At 39.7% G+C, this 15801-nt stretch overlaps 2 protein-coding genes across 2 annotated transcripts; both read left to right on the forward strand.

Moving 5' to 3' along the window:
- Positions 1–3: 3 nt before the first annotated feature.
- Positions 4–6645, forward strand: tspan33a (tetraspanin 33a). Its single transcript, XM_032589486.1, has 8 exons — positions 4–305; positions 2128–2185; positions 2307–2434; positions 3204–3278; positions 3483–3578; positions 3837–3965; positions 4068–4229; positions 4327–6645. The coding sequence occupies exons 1-8, from the start codon at positions 204–206 to the stop codon at positions 4426–4428; spliced, it is 852 nt and encodes a 283-aa protein (XP_032445377.1). The 5' UTR covers positions 4–203; the 3' UTR covers positions 4429–6645.
- A 774-nt stretch (positions 6646–7419) lies between these two features.
- On the forward strand, positions 7420–15218 carry smo (smoothened, frizzled class receptor). Its single transcript, XM_032589485.1, has 12 exons — positions 7420–8305; positions 8886–9085; positions 9351–9560; positions 9677–9849; positions 9933–10152; positions 10238–10361; positions 10731–10823; positions 11127–11235; positions 12183–12368; positions 12450–12598; positions 12891–13025; positions 13180–15218. Exons 1-12 carry the CDS (start codon positions 8053–8055, stop codon positions 13761–13763), a joined length of 2436 nt encoding a protein of 811 aa, XP_032445376.1. The 5' UTR covers positions 7420–8052; the 3' UTR covers positions 13764–15218.
- The last annotated feature ends 583 nt before the right edge of the window (positions 15219–15801 follow it).

Raw genomic sequence — 15801 nt, forward strand, 5'->3', positions numbered from 1 at the left:
GTGAGACGGAAACTTAACACCCACTGCTGACAAGCCCAGTCAGATTTTACTGTCGCTGCTTGGAATCTGTCGGTTATTGGAGCAAAGCAGCTTTCAGACGCCATCATTATGCTTATGACTACTGGCTTCGACTTCCACGAATACATTTTGGTTTTTGTGCGCAACCTTGGCTGAAGCGCCTTCGCGCTGCAGTAGGATCAGAGATGGAAGGAAACCGCAGGGGCGCAACTGGATCCGACAAGGATTTCACTTTTGTCAGCTCAGTTGTGAAATACCTGCTGTTCTTTTTTAATTTCATATTCTGGGTGAGTGATCAAAACCACTTTTATTTCTTTTGTGTGTTAAGTTAATCACTCATCTTGCAATCATAAAATGTGGTTATGCAGAAGCAATCATTTTAGTAAGGCATTTGACAAGATCTTTAAAAAGTAAAAGTTTTATGTTGGGTTTTTGTTGTTGTTGTTGTTGTTGTTTTTGTTAGTTTTGTTTTGTTTATTTCTACCGGCTTTGTCCCTCTTTGTTTGGTTTTAAATCAAAATCAAATCAAATTTTATTTGTATAGCACAGTTCAGCAGCAAGGCATTTCAAAGTGCTTTACATCATATCAAACACAGAAACACAAAATCATCAAGTGGGGGGTTCTTGCTTTTGCATCCATAAAAGGTTTGCCGGTTACACTCCTACTGTGTTATATGAAACGAAATACCTATTGGTATTTTTATTCCCACTCACGCTCACAATCACTCAGTTTAAAACAATGTAAACAGCCTTTCAACGGGCTTCTGGCACGAGGCTCCCTACACTTCTTTCACGGAATTTTTAGTTACTTTTTAACACAGAAAGGGTCAGCATACGGATTGCACATACTCAACCCTAAAGTGACCTTTACATTTACCTTCACACAGCAAACAGTCACCCTTGGAGAACCAAGACTATTTTTTTTATAATCTAAGGAAGATTGGAATCCAAATGGACTCTATGCTTAGAAAGTTGGCCACAAAGACAGATTTAGCAAATTGTCACATTTTTTTTAAGTCCAAAGAAATTACATTTCTTCTTTATTGCAAAACCTCATCAATGCATTTACCTATAATATTCACTGCACTTTTGCCAGATCTGAAACTTCACAGTTCAAATGCATCTGAATGTAGATAGTGGAAGCGAAACTCCCTGCAGTGAGTCCACAAAGTTCATACAAAGGGTTTCGGCATCAGGTGATCTCTTGCAGCCTTGTCTGAGCTGGTTTGTTGTTCCAGATTAAACTTGCTGAGGTTTAAAGACTTTTTGTTTGTCTTTCTGCTGCATGGGCAGAAAAAAATCCCCAAGATGTTGAGTTGGGGGAAAAAAAACAACCCAAGATCTGACATGACCTTTCAGGTGTGCCCCTCTGAAATGAGACCAGACTCTTTATTAATTTGTTTTCAGCACTCTCGGTAAGCACGACTCGCGGCTGTTTAAGTAAGGTAAGGTTGTGTGAGAACTTGAAGCTTGGAATGCGTCGTCATTTCTGCTGCCTCTGGCTATGTCAGAGTCGGTATGCTCCGAGCAGACGTTTGCTGCTACACGTCTGCGCCTTTTTCTAATCTTGACTGTTCGACTTTTGTTGATTTTCAAAATATTTGTTTTTACACTTTCCTATCTAAACATGTTCCAAAGCCACCTGTGTGCTTCAGGTGTCATACCTAGTCTGTTTGCTGTGCCATCAGAAAACAAGGGAGAGAAATCAGTTTCCTTCCTAACAAGGCTACAGTCTCTATGGTAATTGGATCCATGTCATTCAGGGCGGAAAGGGTTTGTTCCTGAACTCTTTCTTTTATTCTGCCAAGAATGGGAGACGAGAGCTGAATGAGACGCTTTATTACTGATAGTGGAGAGAGGATTTCGCCACTCTACGTACTTTTATTGGGAAGAAATTGGATAGTTTTGGAATATTTCATTAGTGATTCAGTAAATACTATTCATAAACTCCCCCTGCACATCTTTCTTGTTACAAAGATGAAGTGTCTGGATGGCACCACACCCCTGACAAGTTGAAACACATAAAAATAGTTTTCAACAGCTGCTCTGATGGACATTCTCCTGTTTTCTGTGTGATTTTTTTGTCCTTTCTTTCATGTTCGCCTACAGGTAATCTCCTTGGTAATGGTGGCAGTCGGCGTTTACGCCCGTACGGTAAAGCATGCAGGTAAATTGTCACGCGTGCCTGCCGGGATTCGGTACTGGTCTCCGCTTTACTTCAACGGGCACAAGGATCAATCAGCCTCCGTAACGGGAAGCAGATGAAATGTCTCCATCTTTGTTTGCAGAGGCAACCCTGGCATCTCTGTCTGTGGATCCCGCCGTTATGCTGATGGTGGTGGGAGTCCTGATGTTCCTAATCACCTTCTGTGGCTGCGTGGGCTCGCTGCGAGAAAACATCTGCCTCCTGCAAACAGTACCTGGGTTTTAAATATTGTCGTCCATTTTATTAATCGAAGACTTAACTGTTTTATTTGGGGGCGGAAAAAATTCATGCAGCCAAATATCTGCAGCGAAATATAGTGTCTTGCAAGAGTATTCATACTCCTTTTTTTCCCCATTGTTGACACATTAAAGCCACAAATTTGAAGTGTAAAGAAAGGGATTTATTTCAAATCTTACTGCAAATAAAAACCTGAAAAGTGTGGCAAGCTTAAGAGTTGCCTCTGCCAGCTTTGCTGATGTTTTTGCCGTTTTTTTTTTTTTTTTCCTAGCCTGTCAGTATAATTGGACGACCAAATCTTTGCAGGCCTACCGTTTTCATTTCCAGTTTTCACTATGTCCGATGAGGCGTCCAAACCTTGCTATGCTGTTCTGTAATCTAATCTGATTGCATTCAATTTCCCCAGAACATTCTCCATGATCTGGCTGGTATATGTTCACGACTTATTTTGTTGCTGTTTGCTCCCTGATGAGTTTGAACAAACAAAAATACTGCTATATGTAAACATACTTCTATGTGTAAAAATGCTAGTACATATCCTTTTATTTAACTAATAAATGGCTATTTGTGGTTGAAAGGTGGAAAAAGGGAAAAGTTTTAGGTGTTTGAGTGCAGGCACTGTACAAGGTCATGTAAACAATACATTTACATGAAGTTAATTGATATAAAATAGTAAACTTTTTTTTTTACAGTTATATATATATATATTATTATTTTATTTTATTTTTTTTATCCATCCCAGTTTTGTATCTCCCTGGTGGTGATTTTCATAATCCAGCTGGCTGCTGGTGTTCTGGGCTTCATCTTTTCAAATAAGGTAATCAAGCAATTAATTAATTAAATGTGAGCATAGACTTATGTCAATTAAAAGGAAATTCAGAAAGACTAACTGAAGTAGTTTGTAAAATCATGTTGCTCTTGAAAGGCTTTTTAATCTGGTCAAAATATAGTTTTTCTGTACACAGAAATTGATGTCTTTATGTCTTAGATTTTTTTTTATTTTTTATTTTTTACCTTCAAGGCAAGACAAAAAGTAACAGAAGTGATCAATGATGCAGTCGTTCACTACAGAGATGACGTTGATCTGCAAAACCTTATAGACTTCGGCCAAGAAGAGGTGGGTGTTTTGTCAAAATTGTGTTTGAACTCCTGCAGCAGAGGCAGAACCGGAGGAGTGCCTTACTTTGGTCAGATGGGGTGTTTATTTAGACAGAATCAACTAGCATTGGATTTTCGATGTTACTTTAAAATGATCCGGAGGAAAGAGCGTCTTGTACGTGAAAGATGAAATATCTGTTCCTGTATGCTTCCCTTGTATAAAACAAAAAAATCATATTTTTGTATTTAATCTTTTTTCCCTCCTCCTTCTCCTCAGTTTGGATGCTGTGGTGCTGCGACATACCTCGACTGGTCCAATAACATCTACTTTGATTGTAACCAATCCAACCCCAGCAGAGAGCGCTGCTCCGTCCCCTTCTCCTGTTGCATCCGCTCTAGAAACGAGGTCACTCTGATAAAATGGAGACACATTAGAGTCTTTTTTTTTTCTTCTTCCGTGTTTCTGTTGTACTTTCAGTTTTAGACATAAGGATTTCTCTCTGTGCAGAGTGTAGTCAACACCATGTGTGGCCAAGGCATGCAAGAACGTGAATTCGGTGAAGCTGGCAAAAAAATTCACACCAATGGCTGCATAGACGTGCTGGTTGACTTTATCCACAGCAACATGTTCATACTGGGCGGCATTGCACTGGGACTGGCAATACCAGAGGTACACAGTGGAGCAATAAGAGCATAAACACTTGATCTTGCTGCAGCCAAATGTTCATCCATTGTTATTGTTATGGTCATTGTTTTCTCTCTTGCAGCTGGTGGGCATGTTTTTGTCTCAGCTTCTGATCAATCAGATCAAAGACCAGATTGAACTGCAACAGTACAACCTCAAGCACAGCTCTGACCCATGGAGCTGATCCTGGATCAGATTTTTTGCAATATTTAGCAACGCATAGGGACTCTAGGGACCGAGTGACACTTTGCTGCCACCTTCTGGTTAGTCGAGGGGCTTGCGTTCATCACACTGCACTGATCGAACTTATTTTTTTACTCTTCATTTGTTTTCAGGGGGAAATAGAAAGGTATTCATTTTATTATATATTGTAAATACCTGAAAATTGTTTGTGATTTCAGCATTTAAGCGTATTTGATTTGTTAATACTTAGAAATCATATTTAGTTGAATTCTTTAATGCATCTGAGATGTTGTGGTTTCCATTCTGGGTTTTTTTCTTTTAGTTACAACATATAGCATTTTTGTTATCTGTCATAATTAATATAAATGTTTCACCTCTACACTTTGGGGATGTTTTGTTCCTACTCTGAAGGGAATGTTGTTCTATGACTCTAATGAATAATACCTACAAAAAAAATAAAGCATGTACATGTAATTTCAAACATGACCAAAGCACATTCACATTAGCAAATCATTTTTACATATTACATTTCCTTTCACCATGTTCCAAAAGGAGTAGGGGAAAATAAAAACCCTGATACAGATTCAAACACCACTGAACTGCTCCTCTTTGTAATTTTATCATTTTTAGTTTTATTTAGAAAACACATAAAGCGGAAATAAATGTTCATATGTATTTCAACAGGGATAGTTGTATATTCCCATTCGTTTCTTATTATTTCCAAACATCATATGATTTATTTTCTTCACATTTGAAGGGACTGGATTATTTATATCAAACCATTATATAAATTTGTTCTTTTTCTTTTTGTGACCACATCCAAAAGCTCATTAAATTCCAACCCGATGTTAAAATGTTAAATTTTCTTCTTTTTCAGCTTTGGTTGATTTTTTTTTTTTCTGTTCAGTTTGTTGTTTATTGCACTATTCTAGCTCACCTCTGATGTTTATATTGTTGTGGTCACTTTTTATTGTCAGCCAACTGACATGTGTGCATTGCTACAGGCTAACAAGGCTATGCTTGTTTTACACACTGCAGTGCCACATAGATGCTTATTAAAACACACTTCCCTAATAATTCTTGGCATGTTGTCGCATCGTTAAACCCACCGGTGCTTTTACCTCTTTGACAATTTTTCTTTGACGGCTAAGACTAGTGTTTACGTGAGTAGATCTTTAGTCTGACCGTTAACTGCAAACAGTCTCCTCATTTTTAACAACTTTCCAATGGCTGAACATAAAACAGAAAGCACTACAGCCTCCCGTCTCCATTTCAGCCTCATCTTCCAGTTAAAGGAAACACACTCTTAAGCTGAAACATGATGCTTGTAATCTTTAGGAGCAGAGGCGGTCCTGTATGTACAACCAGCCTTGACGCACTTCCCCAATCTAAACATTACATTTATCCGTGTGTTAACAGTTGCAGTGCTACCCTTACTACTCAGCGGCCCGACCGCACAAACAAATGTTGTGATTTAGTGGGGAAACTGATGAAAACGTGACGTCTTTGTGGCTGTCTCTTATTGTGGCGAATGTGATTTGACCTGTGTGCGCTGCACCGCTATGTGTGTGGTCCTGTTTTTCTTTGTTTTGTTTTGTTTTGTTTTTTGGTTGTTGTTTTTTGCAGCCTCTTACTCACACATGCATGCTTTGGAGGACTTTTAAGGAGGCTGAAACACACACATTCTCTCGTTTAATACGTAGTTTGCAGCTAACTCAACCATGTTTTAACCAGAAGAGAAGAAACAACTTAAAGTCCTGTAAATATGCACACATGCTCTTTCGGTAACAATTGATGAAAATAGGTGAGCATTAAAGTCTTCTGTAGTCACCTTAAGCACGAGAATGACAGTTCAGTTGATTTTCAGCCTCCCAAAAGAACATTTTACAAATTTTGAGCTATGGACTTGGTCAGATCAAACACACATTTATCATAATATTTGAGTGTGTTGCCAATGATCTCCAGCGTAAGAAAACTTTATTGTTCTCTCTGATAAGCATGTCATGATGTCCTCAAATATTCAGATCTCTGTCTTTTTTTTCAAACACGAATCTCAGTGGAAATCATCTGCAAGAAGAAAAAGTTTTCTGAATCCATCCTGAAAGTCTGATGGAAAAAAAAGAAAGAAAGTTTCCCAAAACCAAGGATATTTGAAGATGCATATCTTGAAAAATATTGCAAGGATACACTAATAAAGCAAACTGTAAGTGTGATTTTATTTGAGCGTATGCCTTCATTATTTTATCAAAGAAATGGTTTCATTTTGTTAAATTAATAATCAATTCAATAAATAAAATAACAAAATTCTTAATAGTGTTTACGCAGCTGAGTTGGTTACGTCGCATTTTAAACTCATCTAACAATTTTCTTGGTTTGCAGAAGGTTCTCAGTATTCTGACTGTAATTAACTTGCCATGCAATGTTTGTATTTACATGTAGCAAAGACTTCATCATTCACCAGTTGTGTTTTGCTGTTCTTTGAAGAAAACTTCGGTTTAGCCAGTGTACTAATATTTTACATCTTGAACAATAGATGATGAGATGCAACCAAGATTTCCTTCAGCAACTCTTTAATTTAGGGTGGCAGCTTCTAATCAGATATCAACTTTAATCTCCTGAAGCAAATAAGCAATGAAAACGATTTGCTGTTTTGACGACTGTGGCAACCCTTCCACCAGAACAATACAGGCCATGGATGGTTTACCACATCAATATCTAAACCCACCTGGTTCGAGGCCCACCTGAGGCCCTCCTGAGTTTCATGTGACCGCATAAGTGCAAACCTAAAAATGATGTGGGTGAGGAGTAATCGAGCGAAGCTACAAAATCCTCCTTTCACAAGAGCAAACCTGTCGAATCTGTGTTGCGTTGACCTGGGGGTCCTTCAGATGAGAAGCTCAGAGCAAAGCCCCTGGCATAAGGCACATTCTTCCACAAGCAAGAGGGGGATGGGAGAGGAGGTTTTGTTGGTCTGGCTCTCCCCCCACCATGTGCATACCAGTGACAAAAAACCCACAGCCAGACACTGAGCTGCAACCAACAGGAGCACAAACACACTACTGGACTTCTTCCAGATACTCTACATGGAGGAAAACAGATTCTCGGGATGTAGACGCAGTTATAAGGATCATTTCTCATTTTTAGTTTTCCGTTGAAGAAGAAGGGGGTGGTGCGTGTGAGCAGGAGATCCTGTTACAGAGGTCCAGACTTTTTTCAAGTTTTTTTTTTTTCTGAAAGTGGGGGTAGGGCGAAGCAACATTTTCTGTTATGCTTTTCTTCCTAAAACCATCCAGCAAATACTTCATATAATTTGGAACTCATCAGTCAATATTTTTGTTTCTCTTTTATTTTTACGTTTTGGGACTATTGGAGCTGAATAATGAGGAAATTTAGGACGATTCTGTGGGACACGGACGAAAAGTGCAGAAGCAAAACGTTTGAGAGGACTGCGAGAAAACTTTAGAGAAAAAACACCCCGCTGCAGCTTTTCTGCAGTATGGAAACTTATAAATCAGATGTAGAAACCAGCTTTCACCAGAGAAGCTTGTAGTTTGGTAGCTGAAGCCTCAAGAATTTTGAAATCCGTTGGATTTTTTTTCCCCTCAGGTCCGTCTTCTCTCCCAAGATGTCTTCCCAGGGTCGGAGCCCCATTGTTGGGATGCTTTGCGTCTGGGCTGCCTGGCTGTCGGTCTGCAGGGCAGTGATGGCCCCGAACGGGACTATGTTTGAGGACAACTGCAAGAAAACCTCCACTTGTGAGGTGCTTAAATACAACACATGTTTGGGTTCACCTTTACCCTACACCCATACATCTCTGATCCTGGCGGAGGACTCCAGCAGCCAAGAGGAGGCTTTTGAGAAGCTGACCATGTGGTCTGGTAAGTTAAATCAGAGCAGTAAAATTCAGAGACACAGTCAACATTAATTTAACTTTTTGAACTTTTCACTTTTTTTCTCTCAATCAATTGGGTTTTCAGTAGTGTATGACTGTAAAGTTGAAGAAAAATGGTCAAAAGTTTTTTTTATTTTTTTTACATATAAAAAACTAAAAAGTGTGGTGTGCATTTCTATTCGCCACTACTATCAACAATTTATGGGAGTGTCTTTGGTTGTATGTTATTTTCACATCCTTTGTAAACTCAAGTTCAGTCGGATCAATAAGCTCTGAGGAGATTTTTAGCTACAGAAAAGACATTCACTCAGCATGGTGCTGCCACCACCATGTTTCATGGTGTGAATGTTGTGTGTATAAGAGGATGTGCAGCACTAGAAATCCACATCACTTCATCTGACTAAAATACTTACATAATTCATCTGAAATAAATCAATCGCTGACTCACTGATTGGTGCATCTCAGGCAATTATTGACAAAAAAAAGTTGCAACATCTATATTGTCGTGCGTTGTGTAGCTGTTTTGTGTGCATGTCCACACTTTTACTGATGTTTTCATATCCTAGGATTGCGAAACGCCCCACGTTGCTGGTCAGTCATCCAGCCACTGCTCTGTGCCATCTACATGCCGAAATGCGAGAATGGCCGAGTGGAGCTGCCCAGCAAGAGCCTGTGTCTGGCCACACGTCGCCCATGCAGCATTGTGGATCGGGAGAGAGGATGGCCCAATTTCCTCAAATGTGACAAATTCCCTGTGGGCTGTTCGGTATGCCTCGTTTTGTGTGTGTTTATTGATCTCCAAGGAGATACTTTCTCCATTTGGTTGCTTCAAAATCTGACATTAGGCCATAAGTTGAAAAAACACGTTAACTGGGATAATCTGGTCACAACCTTACTAGCTGTTCTGAACTGTTTAGAAAATAACAGTTATATTATCTTTCAATACCAGATGTCTCTTCCTTTTCTTCAATGAAATCTTGGAAGATTATTTTCTTGCAAAACACCCTTACCTATATCAATTTTCTGTCCAGAATGAAGTGCAGAAGCTGAAGTTCAACACGTCAGGCCAGTGTGAAGCCCCTCTGGTGAAGACAGACATACAGTCGAGTTGGTACAAGGATGTAGAAGGTTGTGGTATCCAGTGCGACAACCCCTTGTTCACTGAAGAGGAGCACAATGACATGCACGCCTACATTGCTTACTTTGGCACAATCACACTCCTCTGCACCTTTTTCACTCTGGTGAGACGTATAAACACTCTCCACCAAGAGAGAAATTAATATCTCCCCTCATTCCCTCCCCGTATTTGAATCTTTTTCTCTTCCCTGACCACCGTCTCCCCTCTGTCTTGATTCAGGCCACATTTCTTGCTGACTGGAAAAACTCGAACCGCTACCCGGCTGTCATTCTCTTCTACATCAACGCCTGCTTCTTTGTGGGCAGCATTGGCTGGCTCGCCCAGTTCCTGGACGGAGCACGCAAAGAGATTGTGTGCAAGAGTGACAACACCATGCGGCTCGGGGAGCCCTCGTAAGTGTGAGGGCTTCAGCCCAGTGTTGGATGACAACAGCCAAACCGAAAGAGATAGATACAAACTGATGTCCTCTCCATAGATCTTCAGAAACGCTCTCGTGCGTCACCATCTTCATCATCGTCTATTACTCCTTGATGTCAGGCGTGATTTGGTTCGTCATGCTGACCTACGCCTGGCACACCTCCTTCAAGGCTTTGGGTACAACTCACCAGCCGCTGTCCGGACGGACCTCCTACTTCCACATGGTGACCTGGTCCATTCCCTTTGTCCTCACTGTGGCCATCCTTGCTATAGCTGAGGTGTGTAGAAAACCCTCATGAGGTTGTAGGTTTTGAGAATTTTGGAATAAAATGAATGTTTTGTTTGTGTGTTTGTGGTCCAAAGGTGGATGGAGACTCTGTGAGTGGGATCTGCTTTGTCGGCTACAAGAACTACCATTACCGAGCCGGGTTTGTGCTGGCGCCCATTGGAGTGGTGCTTGTTGTTGGTGGTTACTTTCTCATTCGGGGTAGGTTTGTGCATTAAAATGCATCTGTTACGCGTTCAATATGCAGTGACGATGAAATAAATCCAGGTATTTATCCTAAAGATCTTGAGTCATCTATGGTCTTATATAGACCTTTAATCTTTCTACATTCTTCTGAAGTAAAAATGAGAAAGTATTTGGTAAAATAGGATACTCAAGTTATTAGTAACAGATTATAATATCAGATGGTGGGTAAAAGTAAGCAGTATGGTGCAGCAAATCTGCTTAGTAACTAGAAGTTACTAAAGTAAATGTAACTAGTTATTATTGAGTTGCAACCCACTGTAGTGACCTTGATCCATAAAAGGGTTCAACTCATAACACTTTCCTCTAAAAATACTCTTCTTCTAGGTGTCATGACCTTATTTTCCATCAAGAGTAACCACCCAGGACTACTGAGTGAGAAAGCAGCCAGCAAAATCAATGAGACAATGCTGAGACTAGGTAAGATCTGTCCCGTTCTTTTTGCTAACATTTGAGGGCCAAACGTCTGAGCTAAAACACAAGTCTGTCTCTGGAAACAGATGTTTTGTCTGAAGCGGCAGGCAACATGGCACAAAGAATGTAAACACCCTTAATACCTCCATGTGATACGATGACCCAGGAGAACGCCTTGTTTACACTGACAAATGTTCTTAATGGGTTCCATTTTCTGAGCTAGCACATTTTTTTTTTCTAAATAAGGAAAATAAAATCCAACAATCTGTTTGATATTGTGTGATTTGTTACTCTCTTTCTTATCATTAGGTATATTTGGATTCCTTGCCTTTGGCTTTGTTTTCATCACATTTGGATGTCACTTCTATGACTTCTTCAACCAGGCTGAATGGGAGAGGAGCTTCAGAGAATATGTGCTGTGAGTTCTTCAGACAGATTTCCCATGAGGTTTTTTTTTTTTTTTTTAGCTATTTTTGTCAGATGACAATTTTTAGGGAAGCAACCAAGAAGCACATTGTAACTTTGGAGGATCTGCAGAGATCCACAGCTCAGATGCAACTATTAATCGTGCACTTGGCAAAGCTAACCTTCATAAAAGAAAGATGAGAGGAAAGCCAACTTTTAACAAAAGTCATAAGAAGTCCCGTTTGACGTTTCTGGTCGTATGAATCCAAAAGGAAACTTCCTCGCTGACATTAAAGACAAGAAAGGCTATGTGTGGATAAACAGTTACTTCCTGGACACATCATCTCAGCTGTGAAGTATGGTGGTGGCAGCATCATGCTGGGGCGGGATGCAAATCTTTATCAGAGATGAAACAAATAGCACGTTATAAAAAGAAGCTAAACATGAAGAAGGTTGACGGATTCCTCTTTAAAGATTGGTTGCTATAACCATTCATTATTATGTTAAAATAATGTAACAATTGTTACCATTAAAAACAACAAAAAGCTGTGAAATTTGTGACTATTTTACTCACTATTGCATTAAAACTCAGTTATTTATTCTTTTTGCTGTCATTTCTATTCTTTCAACTCATGTAAATGGAAATTAATGTATTTTAAATATCTTAATGTTTTATTTTTAAATTGGGGCATTAACAACTTAAGAGATCCCCCAACTTCGACATTAAATAGTATTTGTTTGCACTTAAATAGGCAAAGTAAAAGTTACACCTGATACGGTTCATACAGAAGTCACTATCTAACTGGACAATGGTCAGCAAACGGGGTTCACAGTGCTGACAATACAGGATCTGGAACTAATTTACCCCTCATCCCAACAAACGATAAGTCAAGCCTGTGCTGTAAAAGTTCATCTTTTTATGAACTACAAGGGACTGAATGTTGTTCATGTTTCCACCAGATGTGAAGCCAACGTGACAATCGCCTCTCAAACCAACAAGCCCATCCCAGAATGCACCATTAAGAACCGTCCCAGCCTGATGGTGGAGAAGATCAACCTGTTCTCCATGTTCGGCACAGGAATCGCCATGAGCACCTGGGTCTGGACCAAAGCTACCTTCCTCATCTGGAAACGCACTTGGTTCAAGTAAGGAAACACTAAGTAACTTCAGAGATGAAAATCATAGTTTGGCGCCTACCAGGCTCTTATAATTTGTTATTTTTCCAGGATTATTGGTCGAAGTGACAATGAACCTAAGAGGATAAAGAAGAGCAAGATGATTGCTAAGGCGTTCGCAATGAGAAAGGAGCTCCACAAGGACCCGGAGAAGGAGCTGTCCTTCAGCATGCATACTGTGTCACATGATGGCCCAGTGGGTTAGTATCTGAACCCTACTAATAGCGCCACCTTGTGAGCTGTGACTGCAACTGCATGGGTTTATGTTCAAATGGCTGTACTAACTTAAATACGTAAATAAAAATAATAATAACAAAGAAGAAATTGTCTGGGATTATCCACTTGAAACTTTTCTGTCATATGTAGGGTATATATTTTATTTCAGAGAAGTGGTGGAAACTGTAAAGCTGCTGGTTAAGCTTTAAGCCTCCAGGACCATGTCAGACTTTAAGATGATTCAGATTTGAAACTCTGTGATTTCTCTTTTAATAGCTGGAATCAATTTTGACCTGAACGAGCCGTCAAATGATGTTTCATCAGCATGGGCTCTCCATGTACCCAAGATGGTCGCCAGACGGGGAGCCATTCTGCCTCAGGACATTTCTGTCACTCCCACTGGGACTCCAGGTGAGCTTTGGCTGTTTTGCAGAGAACCGGTGGGTTCTGACATTTTTTCCTCCTCTGTTCACTTTTGTTAATTTACAATCCAGCATACCAAAACATCCCTTAAACCTTTCACATTTTCTTATTTGTTCTTACAATAATTCGCCTGTTCTGACAGTGCCCCCTCCAGAGGAGAGGAACAGACTGTGGATGGTGGAGGCAGACATATCACCTGAGATGATAAAGAGGAAAAAGAAGAAGAAGAAAAGGAAGAAGGAGGTACGTAACCCTGACGTTGTGGTGGAAAACCAGACTCGCCTTCAGCGAGAGTTTGGCCGCAGCTCAGTTCCTCGCCTGCCGAAACTTCCCTGCCACCCAAGCCTGGTGGCCAATCTGCGTGAACAGCAGAGGCAGCAGACGCTGCAGCAGGACATCCTGCCGGGCTCGTTGCCAGATTATGAACCCTGCGAGGAAAGATGTTCATACTTGGAGTGCCGGAGCAGCAGAAACGGTTACCTGATGACCCGAGTTGATTGTCCAGAAAATCTGGGCCTCAGGCCAAGCTGTCACCCTTTGACTTCAAACTGGCAGCCCAGTGGATCGTCAATGTACCCCGGAGAGGTGGAGCGTACTGACGGACTGTCAGAGAGAATGGCTCATGTGGCTCGGGTACCGGCAGGCCGCAGGGCAGGCTACGGACCCATCCACTCCAGGACCAATTTAATGGAGGCGGAGCTTATGGATGCTGACTCTGACTTTTAAAACAGCAGAGTAAGCAAGAATAGAAAAAATTTACCTTTAAGTAACTTTTAAGAGATTCTTACTCAAGTGTACCAGTTCCAACATCACTAAGATCCTAAATATACGATTAAAGTCTCTGTTATTTACATTGAGTGAGTGTGTCTGAGTGAGTGTGTTAGGAAAATGTATGGGAATAATAGAGAAATAAACTAATGTAAATATCTTTTAAAAAGATTTGTTTTTATACCATATTCTGTACATTATCCTCTTTAAAAGTAAGAAAAAAGCAACAACAACTCTGTGACAACAAAACAGATCAGGCAGCTAAGCTATTCATGTCTTGTAAGCATGAGTTAATGTGGAGGCTACCTTATTAGGAGGAACACTTTACTTTCCACATAATAACTTTACATTTTTGTTCAGAACTGTTTTAAAACAGCATAATTTGTATATTTTATATACATATGTACTGTATATATATAAGTGACTGAATTTGGTAGAACCATCTTATCAGCCAACTGACCAGCGTGGATTACAGCAGGTGTGGATGGAGCGTTGATCCATGCTTACTAGAGCCACTTTCTCTTGAATCAAATTATTAGTTTTAAACCCCTGAAGGGTATTTTCTAGAGAAAGGTTTCACATATCTGCCCATAGCCAGCCCATTCCTACAACAAAGTGAGCAATTTTTATTCCTAGGCACCAACCTTACTGATCAGCAATTTCCTCCACAATAAAACAGTGGTGTCCTAGTTAGAGGTGATTAATAATTTTGGGGTAATTCAGTTAAACTATTACAGTTAAACTAAACTTATATCTCTACTTTTGTATTACAAAAAAAAAACATAAAATATTTGCCTTTTTCTACTGAAACTAAAATGAGCTAACCTGATGTCCTAATGTTGCCAGTATTAGAGAAATAATCACTAATTCAAACAATAGAGTAAAAGTGGCATGAAGAAGAATGAAGTCTGCACGAGACGATGCCACTTCACACTTCATTGGTTTACTTGAGTTTTACAGACAATCCCTTTGTCTGCTCTGGTGTCCCTTCTCTTAGTGTTTCTTGACTTTCTGTAACCACAATGTTCTTGTGCAAAACTCTTTGGTATTTGCTTTGTTGCCTGGTGCAACAATGCATCACTTTGTCTTTTGTTTGGAAAAAAAAAACAACACTTTTATGAAACTGCATTTGTCTGATTTTCTTTCCACTTTTCTGTTTTGTACATTTAGAGAAAAAAAATATGTATTTGTACTGTATATACTGTTGTATATATTATGTTTAAAGTGGTTTCTGGATGTTATTGTCCTCTATGGTTTAGTGTTTCATCTGTATCACAGATGCTGGGTTTCTCAGCAGAATATTTCCTTGTTTCCCTGTCTAAATTAAGGTGCTATTTATATTCTTTGTGTGACTCTGCAAGTAGCTCACACATTCTGCAGAGTTGATAAATAAAAAGGGATGAGTTGACTGTATTTTTCTTTCAAATAACTCTTTCACTCTTATTTGTGATTTAACCAAAACAAAGTGGTGAGGGCAAGTTCATGCGTGCAGTTATATTGTTTCAGAGCCAACACAAAAAAACCTTCTGTTTTTTATTTTATTTAGTGAAAATCATGTCAGATTTATTTAAGCTACACTTTTAATAACAGAAATGTGGCATAGCTCATGTTCAGGAACTATTCAAATATTAAATGAAGAGTGTGTTTTTTTTATGTCCTTGAAAAGTAAATACTTCTGTTTTTATAGACCGTTTCACAACATTGTTGTGTAGAAAACAATACTTTCACTTTACTGTGCAGCTATGCTTGGTTTGTTTTTATATGGAAATAAAAGTAATACCACAGAAAAAAAAAGCCTGGTCAGTCTTCAGTGGTCCAACCAGTGTTTTGCTTTTATGCCAGCTTTGTCTCCTCTGACCGATCCGAGATACAGACTTTCCCACCTGAGCTGTGGATTTCTACAGCTCCTCCTGTGGCACAGTAGGATGAAGGAAGGATGAATAGAAATGCACAATGCACTGTAGATTTTAATTGAAAACAATCATGTAAGGTGTAA

Source organism: Xiphophorus hellerii, chromosome 17 (assembly GCF_003331165.1).
Source record: "Xiphophorus hellerii strain 12219 chromosome 17, Xiphophorus_hellerii-4.1, whole genome shotgun sequence".
Classification (NCBI taxonomy): domain Eukaryota; kingdom Metazoa; phylum Chordata; class Actinopteri; order Cyprinodontiformes; family Poeciliidae; genus Xiphophorus; species Xiphophorus hellerii.

Excerpts from the sequence above, each read along its gene's own strand:
- tspan33a (XM_032589486.1), top strand. The coding sequence starts at position 204 with ATGGAAGGAAACCGCAGGGGCGCAACTGGATCCGACAAGGATTTCACT. Across the intron at positions 2,186-2,306 it reads CCGTACGGTAAAGCATGCAG|AGGCAACCCTGGCATCTCTG; the intron begins GTAAATTGTCAC and ends CTTTGTTTGCAG. Across the intron at positions 3,579-3,836 it reads TAGACTTCGGCCAAGAAGAG|TTTGGATGCTGTGGTGCTGC; the intron begins GTGGGTGTTTTG and ends CCTTCTCCTCAG.
- smo (XM_032589485.1), top strand. The coding sequence starts at position 8,053 with ATGTCTTCCCAGGGTCGGAGCCCCATTGTTGGGATGCTTTGCGTCTGG. Across the intron at positions 8,306-8,885 it reads GAAGCTGACCATGTGGTCTG|GATTGCGAAACGCCCCACGT; the intron begins GTAAGTTAAATC and ends TTCATATCCTAG. Across the intron at positions 9,850-9,932 it reads ATGCGGCTCGGGGAGCCCTC|ATCTTCAGAAACGCTCTCGT; the intron begins GTAAGTGTGAGG and ends TCCTCTCCATAG.